This window comes from Doryrhamphus excisus, linkage group LG10 (genome assembly GCF_037039965.1).
Source record: "Doryrhamphus excisus strain RoL-2023G ecotype Guam linkage group LG10, RoL_Dexc_Guam_v1.1, whole genome shotgun sequence".
NCBI classification, from domain to species: Eukaryota; Metazoa; Chordata; class Actinopteri; order Syngnathiformes; family Syngnathidae; genus Doryrhamphus; species Doryrhamphus excisus.
Window position 1 is genome coordinate 15030693 of NC_136366.1, and position 21912 is coordinate 15052604.

At 39.4% G+C, this 21912-nt stretch overlaps 1 protein-coding gene across 1 annotated transcript; it reads left to right on the top strand.

The window, feature by feature from the left end:
* The first annotated feature begins 509 nt into the window (after positions 1-509).
* On the top strand, positions 510-12222 carry fech (ferrochelatase). Its single transcript, XM_058060850.2, has 11 exons — positions 510-723; positions 1736-1826; positions 2184-2303; positions 2394-2542; positions 4148-4282; positions 4724-4830; positions 4951-5049; positions 5525-5632; positions 6268-6432; positions 8645-8704; positions 10756-12222. The coding sequence occupies exons 1-11, from the start codon at positions 684-686 to the stop codon at positions 10891-10893; spliced, it is 1212 nt and encodes a 403-aa protein (XP_057916833.2). The 5' UTR covers positions 510-683; the 3' UTR covers positions 10894-12222.
* Positions 12223-21912: the final 9690 nt, after the last annotated feature.

The window sequence follows — 21912 nt, forward strand, 5'->3', positions numbered from 1 at the left end:
AAAAACTATATATATGCAAACATACCGTATATGCATAAGACATGCTATACATACAAGCAATGCAACTGTCAACCTGGTAAGAGTGGGCGCGGCCACGGCACGTGAAGGCGGGGTTATGCTGTGGAGTAACGCAACGTAATAACGTAATAAGTAGTCAAGCTTGAAAAATGCTTAACCGGAAACGTAGCAAATTAGACCCTCATATTAGGCTTTCGCACAAAGCAACACACAAGCCATGAATTTCGCTATAAAAAAAACATCAGAACAATATCGTGAACCTTTACGCATGTGTACATACAGAATTTTAAGACAATTGTATGTAATTAGTCATACATATCGCAACAAGATACGAGTTTAGCCGCCTCACTTATCGGCATTTTTGACCCTAAATATTTGCACATCATTTGTTTGTAAGTAGACATTAAAAATCAACAAAAATAAACATATTTGTAGGGTTTTAAGTTCAAACAGCACCCGGAAGTACTCATGGACATGCTTGGTAACTTGACAAGCTCTGGGACACGGCCAGCTGGTGGTGGTAGCTGAAGGAATCTACTTGGTATATCGGACAAGGAAACACACGGGAAGGACAGACAGACAGTCTTGGGGGGAGTTAACGAGATCAGAAGTGTACTTCGTCTTTATCAGGGTGACTTTTCTGGAGACAGCGACTGGAAACTACAATGATGGCAGTCCTGGGCAGCGCCGGTCGCTTGATACACTGTGAGTGGTACTGTCCAGCTAAGTTAGCTCCGACAAAGCTATGTTTGTACATACTATTTGCAATTTATTTACACGTGGGTCAGTGCAGCTGGCCATTTTTAAGTCTTATGTGTGATTTGGGCGCCGTTATCATTTGCAAATGTGCAGTGTGTAGTCTTGCGTGCACGCACAGGAACACACAGATGACATTGGCAGCATAGTTTCGTAAATAAGCGACAAGCTAAAAAGGTTAGAGACACGTAACTTCCGCTGAGGATTTGCCACAATAAACAGTAATACTTGTGACTTTAATTTGCTTTTCCGTGTATGGTAAGACGAATTACCTCATACAGTCTTAGCGATTCATGTAGTGTTAGTATGGTGTTATTTTCCTGTATTAGGAAGCGAAACATTTACACCCCGTTTTCATTCTAAGGACCTTTATTGCGCACACAAATTCGTCATTTCCGTTAATAGTTAACCACAAATTCCGTGTGTCTTTACACAATTCAACATGAGTGTGCTTTACCGCTCACAGTTATTTTGCCCGGCAAAATTTTATATTTCCTATGTGTTGACCGTAGTATTTTTTCTCTGAATAATAAATATTACCATTTAGTGAGGGAAGTATATGGCTTGAGTTACACAATTTCAGCGTTTCGAACTTGCATAATCTCAGTCGAAGCCCTCCTGGCGGCGTTTCAGGGTATTGCACAATATCTCCTGTAAGATAATGTAAGATGTACTCTTCTACTTAAAGTGTGCATATGTGTATTTTTGTATTGATATTGGTGGCACTAGTTAATTACTACATTTATTTTCTTCACTTTTTTTTTGTTAAATTACACAATGCTTTTCAAATAGCGGGGTCGGCCACCCCTTGGGGGCTCAGAGGACATTTGTCAACATGTATGAGTTTGTCTTATTCAGCAACCAGTTTGTTATGGTTGAAAATGTATTATAAAACATATACATAATCCCAGTGATAAAATATGACATTGTTATCATATTTGATTGTTGTGTTGTGCTGTAGTTGCCAGGAGCAGTGTCAGTTTGAGCATGAGGCGACGCTCCACTGCTGCCGCTTTGGCCCAGAACGCCACCCCGGAGACACAGGACAATAGGTGAAACACATATGATACAACAGAAAAGTGTACATTTTAAGCTAATTCATGCCAAGTTGATGTAATGTTATGTGTATGCTATGTAACAAACATTTTCAATTACAGTCGTCTCTTGTTAATTGCTTTCAGACCCAATCGGGATTGGTGATTTTCCACATAGTAGATTTCCATATGGGAGGATAACTTTTTTTTTTGCACTCACTCTCAGTCATGACATGTCAGCTCGGGTCTGCAAACATTTATTAATTAATTATTGTTTGAAAGCTGTGATATTCGAACTACGATGTAGCGAGGAATAACTGTACTATACTATAGTTATAGACTAATGACTTAGTGACAAATAAACCTGTTGTGCAGGAAACCGAAGACAGGCATCCTGATGCTGAACATGGGAGGACCCGAGAAACTGGAAGATGTGCACGACTTCCTGTTGAGGCTCTTCATGGATACTGACCTGATGAAACTCCCTGTACAGAAGTATGACCCGTAGATCTATTATTTATAAACTGTTCATTGTTTGTAATCTTCAATTGTAACTGACCGATGTGTCGCTCTCCTGCTCCACAGTAAGTTGGGTCCATTCATTGCTAAGCGTCGCACGCCAAAGATTCAGGAGCAGTACAGTAAGATCGGAGGCGGTTCGCCCATTAAACACTGGACCTCCATGCAGGGGGAGGGTATGGTGAAGCTGCTGGATGAGATGAGCCCTGAAACAGGTGACAAAGTCTCTGTTTGCAAATTCAAATTCATGATTATTTTATTATTAATGATTTTACATTTCATGATTATGAATGAACTTTATTGTTAGATATTACACTAATTTGCTTTGTCACTTATAACACCAAACTAAGATGTGGATGGTTTGTTCAGCAGCTTAGCATATACAGTGCTTATACACAGTGTATACAGTATATACACAGTGCTTGTCAAATAGTGAGACGAGGGAGGGGGGGCTGCAGTGAACTGACAAGGAAAACTTTCAATATCAGTGCATTTCTGTCCCTGAAAGGTGGCATAACAGAAAATAATTGAGAACCATTCTAATTGACCTACATTGGATTGTTTTTAGCCTCTTTAATGTCCAACATGTATCAAAATGGCCTCTGTGTCCTTCAGGGTTTCTCTGTCGAGACACACCGGTCTAGTGTGTCCAATATTTTGTCGTGTTTGGCTGCAGTGTGAGTGCAAAGTGAAGATAGCGACACACTGAAGGAGTGGTCGCCAACACGCCTGCTACACACCTCGCTGATAACAACACAGGCTGTGAGCAGCAGTTAGGAAACAAAAAACTGACAATACCTATCTACACCTCTAAAACTGTTATAGTACATTGATACCTTGCTGTTTGTGATTAAGCCGTTCCGATTTTTTTAGATTATCAAACTAATGTGAATATTAGACAGGAAGCAGGATGCTGATGTTCTCATTGGGAGTGACCAGGATGGATAGGATCGGGAACGAGTACATCAGAGGGACATTACATGTTAGAGGCCTTGGAGATAAAGTCAGAGAGTCATCAAACTAATGTTAATATTAGACAGGAAGCAGGATGCTGATGTTCTCATTGGGAGTGACCAGGATGGATAGGATCGGGAACGAGTACATCAGAGGGACATTACATGTTAGAGGCCTTGGAGATAAAGTCAGAGAGTCATCAAACTAATGTTAATATTAGACAGGAAGCAGGATGCTGATGTTCTCATTGGGAGTGACCAGGATGGATAGGATCGGGAACGAGTACATCAGAGGGACATTACATGTTAGAGGCCTTGGAGATAAAGTCAGAGAGTCATCAAACTAATGTTAATATTAGACAGGAAGCAGGATGCTGATGTTCTCATTGGGAGTGACCAGGATGGATAGGATCAGGAACGAGTACATCAGAGGGACATTACATGTTAGAGGCCTTGGAGATAAAGTCAGAGAGGCCAGACTGAGATGTCCAGAGGAGAGATAGTGAATATATTGGTAGAAGGATGTTGCCAGGTAGGAGGCGTAGAGGAACGACCCCTGAAGGGAAAAAACGAAAGCGAAAGAAGAAGTCAATGACAACACAACTGAACACAAAATGTAAACTTTTTATGAAGGGAGAGGATCCAAGAGGTCACAAAAGACCCCACAAAAACATTAAAAGAACTCAGTTAAGGTCAGTGTTCAAAAGACCATCTTGAAAACATCTCAGAAAACATCTTTAAAAAAAAAAAAAAGTATATATTTTTGGACTAAAAAAAGGCCGTAGTCAACCATGAAACCGAATCCTATGAAAAGCAATGTAGCACATCTTTCCCATGATGCAGTTTTGTCTTTTTCTTACCCATCAGCTCCTCATAAATTCTACATTGGATTCCGGTATGTTAACCCACTGACTGAGGAGGCCATCGAGGAGATGGAGAAAGACGGAGTGGATCGAGCTGTGGCCTTCACACAGTACCCCCAGTACAGCTGCTCCACCACAGGTCACAGACAACTCATCAAATATGAACATGTTGTCAAGGCTTCAATTTCACCGTTTAGTCTAATTACATCATCATGACTAATGACCTTAATGACCAAAACATGCTAGAATTCCATCTCTCTGTTCAGTTTGTGCTGCTGCAAGGTTACAGGTGAGCTGGAGCCTATCCCAGCCCACTTTGAGCAGACTACAGAAATATCGAATCCTTGGAAAATAACAATTATGGCCCTTATGATTATTAGACTGCAGTTAGGACCAGTATCATCCTGTGTCTTAACGGGCAGCCAATCGGATCCTCCGGCTCAGGGCTTGTGACACTGTCTGTCATATTGCTTTTTATTTACATATATTTAACATATATTTTATTGACATATTCTGTTAATACAGGTGATGACATATTTTTTGGTAATTTTGTAATTGTTTTTTTTTCTTTTGCTAACAGGCAGCAGTCTAAACGCCATCTACCGGTACTATAGAAACAGAGGTGACCGTCCCAAAATGAGATGGAGCGTCATTGACCGTTGGCCCACACACCCTCTGCTGGTGGAGGTTAGACAAACACAAACACACACACACAAATAAATCACAACAGGGTAAATAATTAGAAGCATAGAAGAGTGAAATACAGATTTTTATAATGAATAATACTTTTTGTGTTTGTGCTTGCAGTGTTTTGCGGAACATGTCAGTAATGAGCTGATGAAGTTCCCAGAGGAGAAGAGAGATGATGTTGTCATTCTCTTCTCCGCACATTCGCTTCCTATGGCTGTAAGTACAAATTTAACACCTTTAAATGTATGACTTGTTATTACCAATGTGGGCCAAATTACTTTTAAATAAGAAAGTGAATTAGTAGCAGAATTACTACTTCATAAAGATAATTATTGTGTTACTTAAAAAAAATTCTAATATGTAAAATAATTCAGTCTTAGCTTTGAATTGTGAGAAATGTTTCAACAGATAATGCTGAGCGGAGTTTATGCATTTCTCTACGAATACGCTAGAGGGCAGTGTTTTCCCGCAAGTGAGCCACCACGACTCTCATTAACTATCCTGTGTAATAGAAGTAAAAAATGTCACACTTAGCTTATTGAAATAGATATCAGTGCTTAATAAGACGGCACATTTCACTGTCGGTAACGCTAACAACGTTGCACCGTTTGAAAACAATAATAAGTGTTTAAATGCTGTTCCCTCTGAACTCTGGTCATCATTGATGTTTGTTGTTGTGTAATGTGTGCAGGTTGTAAATAGAGGTGACCCATATCCTCAGGAAGTGGGAGCCACAGTTCAGAGAGTTATGGAGAGACTAGGACACTGTAACCCTTACAGACTGGTGTGGCAATCCAGGGTAATGACACACACACACACACACACATCATTATATAAACTGCTGATTCAGTGATTCTGTCTGCGGGTGATCTGGTTAATTTCAGTTTATGAAACAGCTTAGTAACATAACCACACACATACTGGAACCTTGGTTAGCGTCATGAATCCCTCCTTACTGAATCCATTTTTTCCATTAAAAAATCAAATTAATCTGTTCCAGAAAGCCAAATATGTTAACACACAACACTTTTTTTATGGTTTTATGTAAAAACACGCAAAAATGTATTGAAATAGGATGATTTTATGATTTAACTGTAACATGTGCACACCAAATGGAAGTTATGACAGAAACTTTTTTTGCTTGATTGCTTGATGCTGATACTGTAATTGTGGGGCCGATTTGAGGAATTACTTTTTATACATTTTTAGTTTAATAGTATTTTTGGAATGTGCAAACCAAGGGCCGCACTTTCCATATAAACTCAATTGTTTGTCTTCCAGTGTTGATGTTATTCTATTTTGCCACCGCAAGATGGCGCCACCTCTTTATTTTATAATGAAGGAGTTGCCCCCCCCCCCAGTGCAAGACTGGATGTAATATTACCGCACTAACACAATTCCATGTCCCCTTCCTCGTATCCTGCGTTTGCTCAGGTGGGACCCATGGCTTGGCTCGGGCCGCAGACGGACGAAGTCATCAAAGGTCTTTGTGAAAGGGGGAAGAAGAACATCCTGCTCGTGCCAATCGCTTTCACATCCGATCACATAGAGACGTTACACGAGCTGGACATCGAGTATGGACAGGTGCTGGGAGAAGAGGTGAGCACGTTCATGTCGTTCTCACATACAGAATATAAGAACAGGTCACCTCTTAGCTGGAGCCTATCCTAGCTGACTTTGGGTGCGAGGTGAGGTACATCCTGGACTGGTCTCGAGCTAATCACAGGGCACATATGAACTAACAACCATTCACACGCACATGGTCAACTTAAGAGTCTCCATTAACCGAACATGCCTGTTTTGGGGAAGAACCACCCAGAGAAAATCCACGTACAAACAACATGAAAATCTACACAGATGTCCCAATGGAGAGTCGAACCCAGATCTCTTGACTAGGAGGCAGACATGTCCTCTAAAAGCAAGCCATATATTGCAAACAACCATTACAGTGAAATAGTCTGTTCATCAGCACATCAAAACTTTAAGACCATAGCTTAAAACCCCCAAAATAGAAACATGACTGAGATTAATTTTGATATATCAATTTATAAAGTGATTTCTAAAGTTTTGGGACTCTAGCAAACCACAGTGAGAGCCATTATCCACAAATGGTGAAAACATGTGGTGAACCTTGCCAATAGTTGCCAGCCAACCAAAATGACCTCAAGAGCACAGTGACGCCTCATCCAAGAGGTCACAAAAGACCCCACAATAACATCTAAAGAACTGCAGACCTCATTTGCCTCAGTTAAGGTCAGTGTTCATGACATTGGGCAAATATGGTCGACATGGCAACGTTCCAAGAAGTCCCAATTTTGCCAGAAAACATCTTGATGATGAAAGTTGAACATTCTGGAAGGTGTGTGTTCCATTACATATGGTGCAAAAGTAATGCTGCATTTCATAAAAAAAAGTAGTAAAATATGGTGGTGGTAGTGTGATGGTTTGTTGAATTCTGCTGTCTAGCAAAAAAAATCCTGAAGGCGAATGTCCAGCTATCTTTTTTGCAACCTCAAGCTGAAACTAAGTTGGGTTCTGCAAGCAACACAATGATCCAAAACACACCAACAAGTCCACCTCTGAATGGCTGACGAAAAACTAAATGAAGACTCTGGAGTAGCTTAGTCAAAGTCCTGACCTGAATCCTATTGAGATGCTGTGGCATGGCCTTAAAAAGGCACTTTATGCTGGAAAACCCTACAATGTGGCGGAATTACAACAATTCAGCAAAGATGAGTGGCCCAAAATTCCTCCACAGGAACATTAAGGACTCATTGCAACTCTTGATTGCAGTTGTTGCTACTAAAAGTGGCCCAATTGAAATTTTTTTCCTCCCTTTTATAATAAAAAAATTCATTTATTCAATGTGTTGTCCTTGACAACTGAAACACTTTAGTGTGACAAACATTCAAAAAACCAAGAAATCCCAAAGAGGGCAAACATTTTTTTCACACTGTAGGATCAAGTGACATCCTCAGTGTCTGTCTATGTCGGGCATTTCACCAGTGCTCCCAGTGCTGTCTGTAGGAAGGCACCAGCAAGGTGACCACAGATCAATTTGACTGGTGCCACTATGACACACACTAACACAAATGCACTTTTTATACACCTCCATATTCATAAATAATATGCTTTTAATTCAAGTTAAAAACACACAAATCTTATCAGTTTTCATTGAGTGACATTTTAAACCTCACAAAGATGCTCCCGACAGCCGACTGCAGTCTGAGCTGCTTCAAGTGTCTCAACAGCCAAGAAAATGAAACCTGCAGATGAAAATAATTGCAATCTTAGAACAAAACGCTTGTGTTCCTTCTGGGAAAACACATTTATATTCACTCACTTCAGGAGGTTGGACTTAAAAGATACTTTTCGATATCCACTCTGAACCGAGTACATACTGTGACTTCATGATTCTTGTATAATTTGCAGATTTTTGATCAAAAATTTTTTTTTTAACTACTTATAATCTTAGAAAACAGCATATCGGCTTGGTATTTACACCCTTACCCACACATAACAAACACTACCAGCCTCACTCACGGTGGAACCAAAACTTACACACACTTGTAGGACTATGTGAGTATTGAAATACACACTTCCATACTAATGTACATGCAAAACAATACTGTTTTATGCCCATTTATAACCCGCAAGGCATGCTGGAAAGCCGACACACACTCATCCGCATAAATAAGTAACCCAGCATGCATTGTAGGTGATTTTTAGTTTCATTATGAGACTGTCGTCACATTTTTGAACATTGGAAATTATGTGTATTTGTGTTTTAAGATGGTTTTTTTTTTATCAGTGCGGTGTGGAGAACCTCAGGAGAGCAGAGTCGTTGAATGGAAACCCTCTTTTTATGAAGGTACACGCACAGTATTATTGTTAAGTATTATTATTATTATTATTATAATATCCAAATATTTCTTGGATGATCTGTAATAACAATCTTCAATCTGGTTGAAGTACAAGTACAAGTGTATTAAGGCAAAATCCTTCTTCACTGTGAATAACATGTATGTAGATGGGAGCTAGTTATGTGATTTTATAGCAGGAGGGGAAGTGGGCGACATGCAGGACAGACACACAGGAGACCACAGCAGACACTCCAAGTGAACTCCAAGCAGGAGACGGTCAATACATGGATTTCCTCCCTCCCTTCCATCCTTCTTTCTCTCCTTCACATTGTCTTCTGTCCTTCCTTCCTACATCGCTGCCTTTCTTCAGCCCATGCACGACAATAGCCAAGTCCAACTTTTGCTTGTTTGTTGCACTTTGGTGTGTGTGTGTGTGTGTGTGAGAGAGAGAGATGGGTAGTAGAGGTTTATTAAAGTGAGGTGCAGATCAATGAGAATCTTAAGAGCTGACTACAGTAGAACTCAACTGCCCAGCTGGCTGCCTCCTCAAACCCGCCTTTGCTCAGAGACCCCTCGCCAGGCTTGTGTGTGTATGTGTGTGTGTGTGTGTGTGTGTGTAAATCAATAGCCAGAGGATGATTAGTTCGTAGTTACTGAAGGTTTCCTTGGTTTTAGTTTCTCACTGAACAGCATGTGTCTGCTGCCGTCTGCAGCCAAAAAAAAAGCAACCTCCATTACCAGGTTTATTGGTATAGATAGATAGATGATGTTCTACTCTTTCATGTCATTGTGTGAATGCTGAAAGCAGAATTAGAGCTGTAAGTGTACCGGATATACATTTTCAGGCTTCCATAAACGGCGATCTTGCAGTTGTTAATTTTTTTTTGGCTTTGTGGAGCCACTTTCTCCGTATGACCCCTCCATGGCTGTGTTTTGTTCAGTCTGATTGGAGGATAGTGTTCCCGGCGTGACATCACATCCACAAAATGGCAGCGATTCAGAAAACAGAAAATTCACTGTGCGGACATCGTTTTAGTTCTATTTTATAGTTGTTTTTTTTTACTGGCGGATTATTTAATTTAATGTAAATATACTCAACAAAACAAAACTTTACATAGCAGCTACAATCTCCACAGTCTCCAGGACAGAAGCAAGTGCGGCGCAATTAATTATTATGGCCACTAGGTGTCGCCAAAAACCAACCACCACTTCACCTTTAAGTTAAAGGCATTCATTCATTCATTCATTCATTCATTCATTCATTTTCTACTGCTTATCCTCACGAAGGTCGCAGCTGTCTTTGGGCGAGAGGCGGGGTACACCCTGGACTGGTGGCCAGCCAATCACAGGGCACATATAGACAAACAACCATTCACACTCACATTCATACCTATGGACAATTTGGAGTCGCCAATTAACCTAGCATGTTTTTGGAATGTGGGAGGAAACCCACGCATGCACGGGGAGAACATGCAAACTCCACACTGATATGACAGAGGGTGGAATTGAACTCGGGTCTCATAGCTGTGAGGCCTGCATGTTAACCACTCGTCCGACAGCACATGTTAAATGATATACACATGTAGTCAAGTCGCACCTGCCTGTAAGTCGCCAAATGGTAGTGGTACGCCCACTCTGTTGTGATTGGTCACACTCTCAAGCGCTCCTGAGGACTTCCGGATACATAGCCCCCGCGTTTCTAATTGATTTCATTGCATTAAACAACACTATATTTGTATATATTTGTATATTTATATTTGTTCGAAGATAGCAGCTTGCCACTAGATGGAAAATGATGGCATCAGAGGTTGACTCTGTAGTTTTTAGCTAACATAGTTATGCTACAAGTCCAAAAAATGTTAGCATAAAGCATTTAATAGTTTTATAATTGTAGTTGTTCATGCATAAAACAATTCTAAATGCATATAAATAGGAATAAGGATTCCTATTAAAGGAAATATGGTTACTTTTACTTTCCTTGAAGACGTGACTGCTTCCAAATCCGATGAGTGTTGTTGTAAGAAAAGTGCTCATGGTTCCACGCCCTTGGTCTGTCCAGGCTCTGGCTGAACTGGTCCAATCTCACCTGAAGTCCAATGAGCCATGTTCCCGCCAGCTGACCCTACGCTGCCCGCTGTGCACCAACCCCACCTGTGGAGAGACCAAGGCCTTCTTTGCCAACCAGAAACGAACATAGTAACACACACACACACACACACAGCGTGAGTGTGTGCTGCCTGTGAAGACGCATGGGGGCTGTGTGGATGAGAAGACTGTCTCATGTAAGAACATCAAATGAATGAAGACGGATCATTCCTGCAAATCCACCCTTGACATCTTAGTTCTTCTTAAAATATTTTGACGGAAAAAAAAAAAAACATAAAAAGGAAATAAGTCAATAAGCTAAGTCATAAGTTTGCAGTTTGCCTTTTGTTTACACGGACAATACAATCGATTGCCAATGTTGCTTCTTTCTGGGATTAGCGGAAACACCAAAGTTGTGTTGTTGCTAATCATCAATAACCAGTGCGACACACACGCCGCTCCGATACTCGACATAAAGCTCAAGACTCAAGGGTATTGTCATTTTGGTTGAGTATGTTTTTCCTGATACGTCACCTTCATGTAGCAAACCTTAAACGCAGCATTTTCTGATCTCTCCAAACACATTCTGCAGATGTGTCTAAATGTCTGTTTGAATTCAGCACCTCATCTTTGCTACTGGGTTGAAAAACGTTACTTTACAGAAATGTACCATGACCCCCGCCCCCAATCGGTGAATGAGGACACAGTGGCAAAGCACTTTGAATACCTTAAAGGTATAAAAATACAACACACGAGAAAACACAGTTACCCATTTTTTGATATAAACATGAATAAATAAGGCCCTGTGCCCTACTGTTATTGTTTTTTTTGCCATAACAATGTGCCTTTTACACTGGTTGCTTTTATTTAGATTTTTCAAATGAGGTAATAATGTTTGACTTTACTCACTCCGGTAGCTTGTTGTAACCAACTGTCATACCCGCATGACTTTAACAGATATATTTTTTTTGTTTGCTTGTTTCTGCATCAACTATCTTCCACTGAAATACAAAACAAGTTTGATGATGTCGGTACACCTCATGGATGTTTTTTTTGTTTTTATCAGTGTATAGTATTTTTTTGCGGTGTTTGTGCGCAGCAACATCTGAGAAAAATGTGCTAAAAGTGAAAGTTTTGGCTGGAAAATATAATTTTTTTAATTTTTATTTTATTTTTGAAACATAATTTAACATATACCTAAATTGCTCCATACAATAGTGAAACTCAGCAATTGAAAATAACTGCTCCCCTGTAGCGCTGCCAAATATTGGATTTTTGCTGTGCACCTGAAAAGTACATTACGCTACATTTATAATTAACATTGTATTTATTTGCTTTTGTTTTGTTGTTCTCGACTACCTGTTTTTTCTATATCATTGAGCCATGGGGTGTCGGTATGTCTTCCTGCATAGTAAAACACAATAAACAGCTGAAGATGAAACATGGAACGTGTGATTCCGTCATAACAAGGAAACAAAAACACTCCAAAATAAAAGGTATCCAATGTGAACTGCCAGTATAATAAACAAAAATGAAACTGATAATAACAGGCGGCACGGCGGTTGTGTGGTTAGACCTCACAGCTAGGAGACCAGGGTTCAATTCCACCCTCGGCAATCTCTGTGTGGAGTTTGCATGTTGTTTCCGTGCATGCGTGGGTTTTCTCCGGGTACTCCGGTTTCCTCCCACATTCCAAAAACATGCTAGGTTAATTGTCTATATGTGCCCTGTGATTGGCTGGTGACCAGTCCAGGGTGTACCCCGCCTCTCGCCCGAAGACAGCTGGGATAGGCTCCATCACCCCCGCGACCCTCGTGAGGAAAATCGGTAGAAAATGAATGAATGAATGAAACTAATAATAATTAGTTTATGTATTTGTGAAAAACCATTACAGGGATGACTTTAGTCTAGAGTTTCATACTTTGCATTTATACGGATGTTTGTGCCACATAGAAATGTGCATCTTTCCAAATTGTATCCCTGCCAGCACAATTTAACTGGATTCTTATATGGGAATTCATTCAAACTTACTTGTACATGTTATTTTAGTTGATTATTTTTTGTTTTTTTAATTTTATTGAGGCAAAATGTGTAAACAGTGATTCTTTTTCAATGCATTCAGTGGCATCACAGTCAAAACGCATCATGTTCATTCATTACATAAGATGTGATGTATCGGTATCGGAATTAATTCCTGGATGATATCAAATATGGCTGATATGGTCGCCTTTTAGTGTAATGGCTTGTATGAGTGGATAGAAACGCATCAATTATATTTTCATTATTTTTCAATATCGCTTTATTAGGTGTCACATCCTCTATCGTCCCCTTTTTTTGTATCCTTCCTTTCTATTCTTACGTCACCCCCGCTCCCACTATCACCATCACATCCTGTCCCTTCCTTTGTCCTCCATCTCCATCATCCATCAGTCCGCATCCCCCCTTTTCTTGGTCCTATCCCAGCCTTTCATTTCCCCCCTTTTTTTGTCTGTCCAATCGTTCCCTCATCTCCCAGCTTGCCTGCCACACCTTTCCATTCATTTCTATCAGCTTTTCTCCTTCTCACCATCCCTCTGTGTGTGTGTGTTTTCTCCCCAGCAGCCCCCCTGCGGTGTTGCAATCACCTCTGCTGCTGTTGATTAAGCCGAGAGAGATTGGCTGTCCACGACCCAATAACCCCTGAGGGCGCAAGGCCTGGCGCCCTCTCCCCTTTCCTTCCCCCATCCTTCCATTTTACACACTCCCCCCTTCTTCTCAGCATCTGAGCCAGCTACGGTCTTTTTACTGTTTTTTTTTTTCTGTTGTTGTCTTCTCTTGGTTTTGTTTGTCTTGCGTCATCCATCTACTGTCCTACGTCCCCACCATCTTTGCTCTCATCGTTTCTTGTTGTCTCAGCTGATCATCCTTCTTCTTATTGAATCCCTCGTTTTTTCCAAACATGTCACCTCCTTCATTTTTTTTCTCTTCACCTTACACTTTTCCTTTCATTCCCAACCTGGGAACCTCTCCTGGTCATCTTCCTCCATCTGCCACCTCCATCTGTCCTTGTTTGCTTTCCTGTCACATCTCCACTGACCTTCTTCCTCGCCTCTGCTATGCGTACTAGCTAACCCTTATCTGAAATCTATCAATGACGGTGTCCCCAAACTTAGTTGAGGCAAGTCATATTTTATATGATAAAAATCTTATCACCAAGCAAGCCATGACTTCTTTCAACAGGTGGATACACAAGTTAGTGATATACCTGCGGTCATGTAGTGCAACAGCTTTTCATTGTTCTGCATGTCACTTTGCATCACCAGATACATGATAAAAAAAATATTATTTGGAGTAAATAATCATGTATGGGCCAATTAAATTTTTTTTTAAAGATAACCCCTTCAATACCTGACATTTTAGACCATTTTGACTGATCTTTCAAAATCATGCAACCTACCAAAACGAAAGAGTAGACTCTCGTCTTTCATCACACAAAAAAAGTTTTCACCGTTTTCTGTTCTTTAATAATCAGCAGTAGAACATAGGTAAGTTTAGGGAAAATATCAGTTCCCAACTACAAACATATTTCAAGCATAACATTCACTTTGACACAAATATGTTTTGCTTTTGTGACAGCGCAAATATTTTAATAACCGTACCAACACAAAAATGGGTTGTTTTTAAATCCAAATAACAATGTATTTACAAATAAATGTGTGTGTGCGTGTGTTAAAATCTCCAAGATTCTGCACTTTTTTTCAATATTCATTCATTCATTGATTTTTTATCGCTTATCCTCACGAGGGTCGCGGGGGTTGCTGGAGCCTATCCCAGCTGTCTTCAGGCAAGAGACGGGGTACACCCTGGACTGTTCGCCAGCCAATCACAGGGCACATATAGACAAACAACCATTCACACTCACATTCATACCTATGGACAATTTGGAGTCGCCAATTAACCTAGCATGTTTTTACAGAGATGCCCGAGGGTGGAATTGAACTCTTGTCTCCTCGCTGTGAGGTCTGCGTGCTAACCACTCGACCGCCGTGCAGCCTTTTTGTCAATATAAGTCAATATTTCAATTGACTTCCTACTTCCGACAAAAACGGTCTGTTTGAATTTACTCCACCCCGACTCTCCTCTAGGTACGCCCACTCTGCTGTGATTGGTCACACTCTCAAGCGCTCCTGAGGACTTCCGGATACATAGCTGTATGTTGCGTTAAACAACACTATATTTGTATATATTTGTATATTTATATTTGTTAGAAGATAGCAGTTTGTCACTACATGGAAACAGGAACTGGAAATGTAGTTGCTCGTTGTAGTTGCTCTGTAGTTTTTAGCTAACACAGTTAGCTAAACAAAAGTCAAAAAAATGTTCACATACAGAATTTAATAGTTTTACAATTGTAGTTGTTTATGCATAACACAATTCTAAATGCATATAAATGATGAATGAAAGGAATAAGTGTTGCTTTTACCTTCCTTGAAGACGTGACGTGACTGCTTCCAAAGACACAATGTGGCAGCAAGATCAACACTCACACTACATAAGACATTAAGAATAAAACACCGGGAGTTAAAATGCTTTGTCTGCTAGCCATGTGACAAGAAATGTGCAAGTGTGATTTTGTGTGTGTGTGTGTGTACAGTATGTTGACTGCAGGCTGCGAGTAATTGAAAAACTGCAAGGCTAACCCTGCGACCTCCTATTGAGAGAACGACCATTGATTTCTACAGAGGGAGAGCGGAATGAAGTCGTGAAAAGAATAAGAAAAAAAATATATGAAAGAAGCGAAAGGACGAATAAAGACATGAAGGGTTGATGAAGAAAAAAACAACATGTTTTTGGACCTTGAACTAGCGTCTTCACTTTGGTGCCTGCATGATGTGTAACTACTCGAACCAACAGGTGGCAGTAACCTTTTAGATCACCACCAATTCATGTTGATGTATTCTTTTTCCTTGTCCCTCAATAGTTAAATCTCAATCACGTTTGGCATCAAAAGTTAAAAAAATTTTACGTAATTAACGTACGTGCATCATGGCAAGCCACACCTCTTTGTTATGACGGCATGTTCTCCCCGTGCATGCGTGGGTTTTTTCCGATTTCCCCCCACATTCCAAAAACATGCTAGGTTAATTGGTGACTCCAAATTGTCCATAGGTATGAATGTGAGTGTGAATGGTTGTTTGTCTATATGTGCGATCACATACTATAGACAGCAGCAGAATTCATGGTTCCATCACAACAAGTCTTCCAGGTCCTGAAGCAACAAAACAAACCCAGACCATCACACTACCACCACTGTATTTTACTGTTGGTATAATGTTCTTTTTATGATATGTGGCCTTACTTGGGACACACACCTTCCAATAAGTTCAACTTTTGTGAACCACACAGTATTTTCTCAAAGGTCTTGGGGATCATTAAGATGTTTTCTGACAAAATTGAGAAGAGCTTTTATGTCCTTTTTGGCCGTTTGGTCATGAACACTGACCTTAACTGAGGCAAGTGAGGCATACAGTTCTTTGGATGTTGTTGTGGGGTCTTTTGTGACCTCTTGAGGTAATTTTGGTTGGCTGGCCACTCCTCGGAAAGTTAACCACTGTTCCATGTTTTTGCCATTTCATGATAATGGCTCTTACTGTGGTTTGCTGGAGTCCTATAGCTTTAAAAATGGCTTTACAACCTTTTCCTTGTATAAAAATAATTTTCCTTTGCCTTCCTTTGAAATACATTTTGTGTTCAGTTTTGTTGTCATTGACTAGTATTTAAATGGGTTTCATCATCTGAAACATTTAAGTCTAACGTAAAAAAAAGGAGGCCAATTCTTTTATAGCTGCAATTAAAAAAAAAATCTGATTTAAAATCATTTGACAGTCCTTGTCAAAAAATGTGAATAAAAATGGTGGGATGAGACAACAGGTACATAAATCCTTCATCTACTCTCCTTAGTAAATGTGCAATTTTATCAACATCTTTTGTTTTTGTGAGCCAGTCAAGTGGTCTTAGGTTCCACTGCACAACCACAATAATAAATACAACATGCTGATGTTTTTGATATCGCTCTTGTGCTCATTAGACTGTGCAAAGGTACCGAATGAAGTGTGTCATTTTCCTTTTGTGGTCATTTTTCACTCAATCTTCATCACTTTCGAGGGGAGGGGTCCATGCAATCTGATGAACCAACGGCAGCCTTGATATCGCAGGATGGCCCACCGGGTTTTAATCAAATTCTGTCTGATGGAATCAACACACAAAAAAACATAGCTTCACAAAGAGAGGCTTTATGGCAGGCTTTCCGTTGTAGGAAGCTGTTTAGATCCCTGCAGATTCCTTATCAGTGTACTTACAGCAGGGAGGGTAATATTTATTTGCCAGACTACCGGTAAACATTTCCCCCCCTTTGGCTCTTCTGTCTCTGAAGGTTGTACGAATAAAGACAACAACATTTTACACACGTTTAAACTGCAGTCACTCTTCACTTTCCCACGCTTTGTCCTTGTTATCAGGCATCTGACCCATAGGTAATAGGAAGACAATGTCGCCAGATTTAACAGCAACTCAAAGGCCCGCTGTTTCCCTAGCAACAGAGCGAGGAACCGGGAGCAGGAGGAGGCGGTGATGGAGTGATTAAAAGGAGCGTGAGGGAGGAGGGGGAGTTTAAAGGTGAAAAGTGATGAGGTGGATTGATGGTGGATGGTAGATGCTCGGATGATTACACAGACGGTGTGATGGGAGAAATGAGAGAAAATAAATGGACTGATGGATGAGGTAGATAAAAAGAGGGGAAAAGACAAACTACTTTGAATGGCTTGTAAAAGTCCATGTTAACTACAGGATGATGTAACATTTGACACCGATGAATAAATAGCAGAGTACATGCAGTAAAGAATCAATGAGTCCTATTCTTTACTTTAATACAGGGGTCTCAAACTCAATTTACCTGGGGGCCACTGGAGCTAGGGTCTGGGCAAGGCTGGGCCGCATCAGGTTTTCCACAACCCCCCCCCCCCCTCGCATTTATTACAAACAGAAAAATATACAAACTTTTTCAGTGCTTTGGTTCCGATTTTCTACAATAAAAGCTCTGATAAAACATTCCACTGTTCTCAAATATCTTCATTTTTATTTTTCTGCACAAAATAAGATGAAAAATAAATAAACAAATCCAGAATAAAGAAAATCAATCAGTAATAAATAAATATTATAATAATAATAAAATGGCAAATAATAAAAACTTAAGAAACCACATATAGTTGGTGGGTAGACAAATTATTTTTTCAGATTAAAATTAACAAATTATTACAGCCCTGTAGACATGACAAAACACAACTATAGTCACATTTATACTTTTTTATTTACAACATATTGCGCAACTGCAGGGTCTTGAGACACATGCTAACTCGCAAACTACAGAGCTAGCGACCTAAACGGTAGCCTTAAAGTTATTTCCTTTAAACTTAAATAGCCAAAAACTTACCACTTCCACACGGATAGGGAGGATAACTATTAACAGTTATTTAACCTTTAACATGAACATTAATCAAACGTAATAATTTTTTCTGGGTACATGATACCATACAGCATCCATATCAAACTTGCGCGGGCCGCACTAACATTAAACTTTCATATCAAGGCAGGGGGGCCTCAAACTAGTGCCACATTTGGCCCGCATTCCGCATGTTTGAGACCCCTGCTTTAATACATTTGCAAACATTTCAAAATAACTTTTTCATGTTGTCATTACGGTCTTGCATGTAGACTTTTGAGAGAATGCGATAAAAGGGAGGTTCTGTGACTGTTTCGCTGTGAGATGTTGCTCTAGTGAAATCCAAAGGAAAGGAATAAACCATTATGTAAGTTAATACATCACAACAAACACTCAAAAAAAATATACCATCATTTTGAGTAAATTGAACACTAAAATCATCACACTGCAACTTAACACTCATAAGGTAGCTAAAAAAATATACAATACAAGTACCACTACGAGTTTACAATAATAAACAACAACTATCTTAACGCCTTCCCATTATGCATTTCCCCCCCAGCAAAGCATTTCATTGGACATGGCTACCGGGGCTCCGGCTGATAAATCACATAGGTAGTGTGCAAGCATTTGGGCTGGGCACATTGTGCATTTATAGCTTTGTTGAATGTATAATAGAAAGTGCCACATGCTATACAAACAGGGACTGTGAAAAGAGATACTCATATTGGTGCATGTTTGTATATTTATGAGCTATACTTTTTGAGTGTAAAGCTGCTGTGTGATGAGTTTAGTGTTCTTAGCCAGATGTCAGACTGTTATGTTGTTATATAGGTATGCTGAATGTTTTCCAGCCGGTTGACTAGCTAGTGATTGATAGCTGGTGATTGGCTGCTGCTAAAGAAAGAGCTACCGTTTCCTCACTGACACAGGTTTATATCTGAAAATATTTATGACAGGAATAACACAAGAGCAGCGTGACTTGTACATGGGTAAGACCATTGTGATGTCTTTATTGAGTTTTTTTTCTTCTTTTATACATACAGTGGAACAACAATAATTCTCCAAATGCCTTCATGTCAGATCAGTTTTATTCCACAAGACACATTTTCAGTCACTTCCAATCTTCTTTTCCCAACCAAATGTAGAAAAAAGGCTTCATTTGATTTATTGCATGGGAGCTATGACAAGAATGGTAAAAAAAAAATAAAAATAAATGGAATATTTGGCTCCGATGATGTCTTTGATTGCTAGAAAAAGTAAGATGACATTTCAGAACAGCTAAACACTAAATTGGTTAATGGTTAAAATGGGTGTCCAAAATCTGTCCCAGGGGCCTTTTGTGACCTGCAGCTTATTTTTTTGGTGCACGGTCTTTTGCAAAAATGAAACATCTGCATCAGGACATTACAAAAGGACAATGTCAGTCAACCTGAAAACGACATATACCGTGGAACCTCGGTTAGCGTAATTATTCAATTTCAATTTCTCATTCGAACTGAAATGTGGGGGGGTCAGAGTAACCCCCCAAAATTATCAGAAAATCCAATTAGTTCCCCAAAATGTTATTGTTTTACAATTCAAAATGGCTTACAAGTGTTGACAAAGACAGCTAAGTCTTATTAAGTATTTATTAGTATTTACTTAGTATTTAGCTAAGTATTTATTAAATTCAACAAATCCATCAGTCAAAAAAAATTGTGTAACTGTGTTATTTAGCAAAGAACTACAGAGCTAACTGCTGATGACATCATAGACGGGCAACAATGCTGGGGAAACAATGACTTCTATGGTTCTATATGTTGCACATACACATAACTTGAGATGCGGCCCATGTTATACGCTAACAGGAAAATCGAAAAATCAAAAAATACGCTAACCGAGGGTCGACTGTATTTTAAGTTAAAAGGCCCCTGTAGTCCACTCCTTTTGTTTGTGGCATCAACTAATGAAATGATGAAGATAATAACATGTGGATGGCTAGCTATCTGTAAATACACTCATGCATAAACGGGCCTATAGCACTGCTATGGATGATGGAACTGTGATGCACAGGAAAGATACTGACAATTTAAAGGAAGTAGATATAAAAATACATTTCACATGGGTCGATTTGGAATTAAATCAGCACATTAAAGAAGCCGATATTATTTCAGGGCGGAAACACGTTAACAATCCCAAATGTTGTCAAACAGTGTATATGCACACAAGGGGGGGGCGAAGACTCGTCGAAATCAAGCAACCTAATTAATTCAAATGTTACTTCCTGTTCCCCTTCAATGAAATGGGACAAAAACAATACATCAACACAAAGTCGAGCATTGACAAAAAAAAAACATCTCATTTTTGGTTTTAGCGCACCTTTTTGACAATTACAAAAACGTGTAAAGCCCCCCCCCCACACAGTTTTTTTTCATAAAGATAACAAAAATAGGAAGAAGTGCGAGTGAATAACTTAATGACACGCTATTATAACATCAACATCATCCTAACGCTAGTCTCTATGAGGTATATCTGCAACAGTTCGGTAAAGAGAGCGCGTTCTGTGCGCAACACGCCAAAGTTTGCTTTGGGTGTTTGCTTCATGTTTAAAGCTTTGCAACCATCGGGAAAAAATGTATTCTTTAGAAAATAAAGACTGATGGATGTATTGATCCCATCAGATAACTCAAGCACTGTGCTGTGGTGGTCACAAGAGTATGATTTATTTACTGCAAATAATGCATATCTGCTTATCTGTCACTAGCGACATCTAGTGACAGGCATAAAAATTACATGAGGTGGTACAAAGTGTATAATTAACCTGTTCATCATTGAATATGTGATTTCCAATGGATCAGTAAAGGTTGGGAAACACTGAGCTAACTAAATGATTTGGAAGAACAAAGACTGTCATAGAAATGGTTTCGCATAATTAGTATTTGAACACTATTATTATTTCAAAGCAACTGCTGATGGTGTAGATTTGGCAGGTACAGTTAATACGATCATAAGGGTGTTAAGATCTTGTTCACACATATAGAAAATTAAAAGGTCCTCCGCAAAACATGCAAATTCTAAAACAGTGCTGGTTGGAATTTTGTTGAGCAGAGAGCTAACTAAAGGTGAAGGTTTACTGTATTGACTGAAATATGAGACGTTTTTTTTTATTTTATCACATACATAAGCCCCAAAAGCTGCCATGTCCTTACAATATTCTTATTTTTTTATTCATGGGTTTCGCTTAGATTACAAATAACAGTATGAACGTTAAGTGAAGTACATTAAAATGCACATATTTGTTAGAAGATCAAGTTAATATCAGATTTGTAATTAAAATCATGACATACGATTCTAATTGCAGACCCGTCAAGCAAGAAACATGATCCATGAAATATGATTGGTTGAATACCATTTAGCTGATTTTTTTTTTTAAAGAAAATTTATTTTGTCTTGGATTTTGTCTTAAAAGTAAAAGCAGTGAAAAAGAAGTGTCATCTTATATTCCACAGGGTGTTTTTATATAGGGTCAATTTATATATTATAAATTGGACGTTGTCTTATATGCAAGGTTGTCTTATATTGGAGGTTGTACTATATGTGATGTTGTCTTATATAGAAGGTCGTCTTATATGCAAGAGTCATCTTATATTGGAGTTTGTCTTATATGCAAGG

Coding starts and splice junctions, on each gene's coding strand:
- fech (XM_058060850.2), top strand. CDS start 684: ATGATGGCAGTCCTGGGCAGCGCCGGTCGCTTGATACACT. Junction 4,283..4,723: donor GTACAGCTGCTCCACCACAG/GTCACAGACAAC, acceptor TTTTGCTAACAG/GCAGCAGTCTAAACGCCATC. Junction 5,633..6,267: donor GACTGGTGTGGCAATCCAGG/GTAATGACACAC, acceptor GCGTTTGCTCAG/GTGGGACCCATGGCTTGGCT.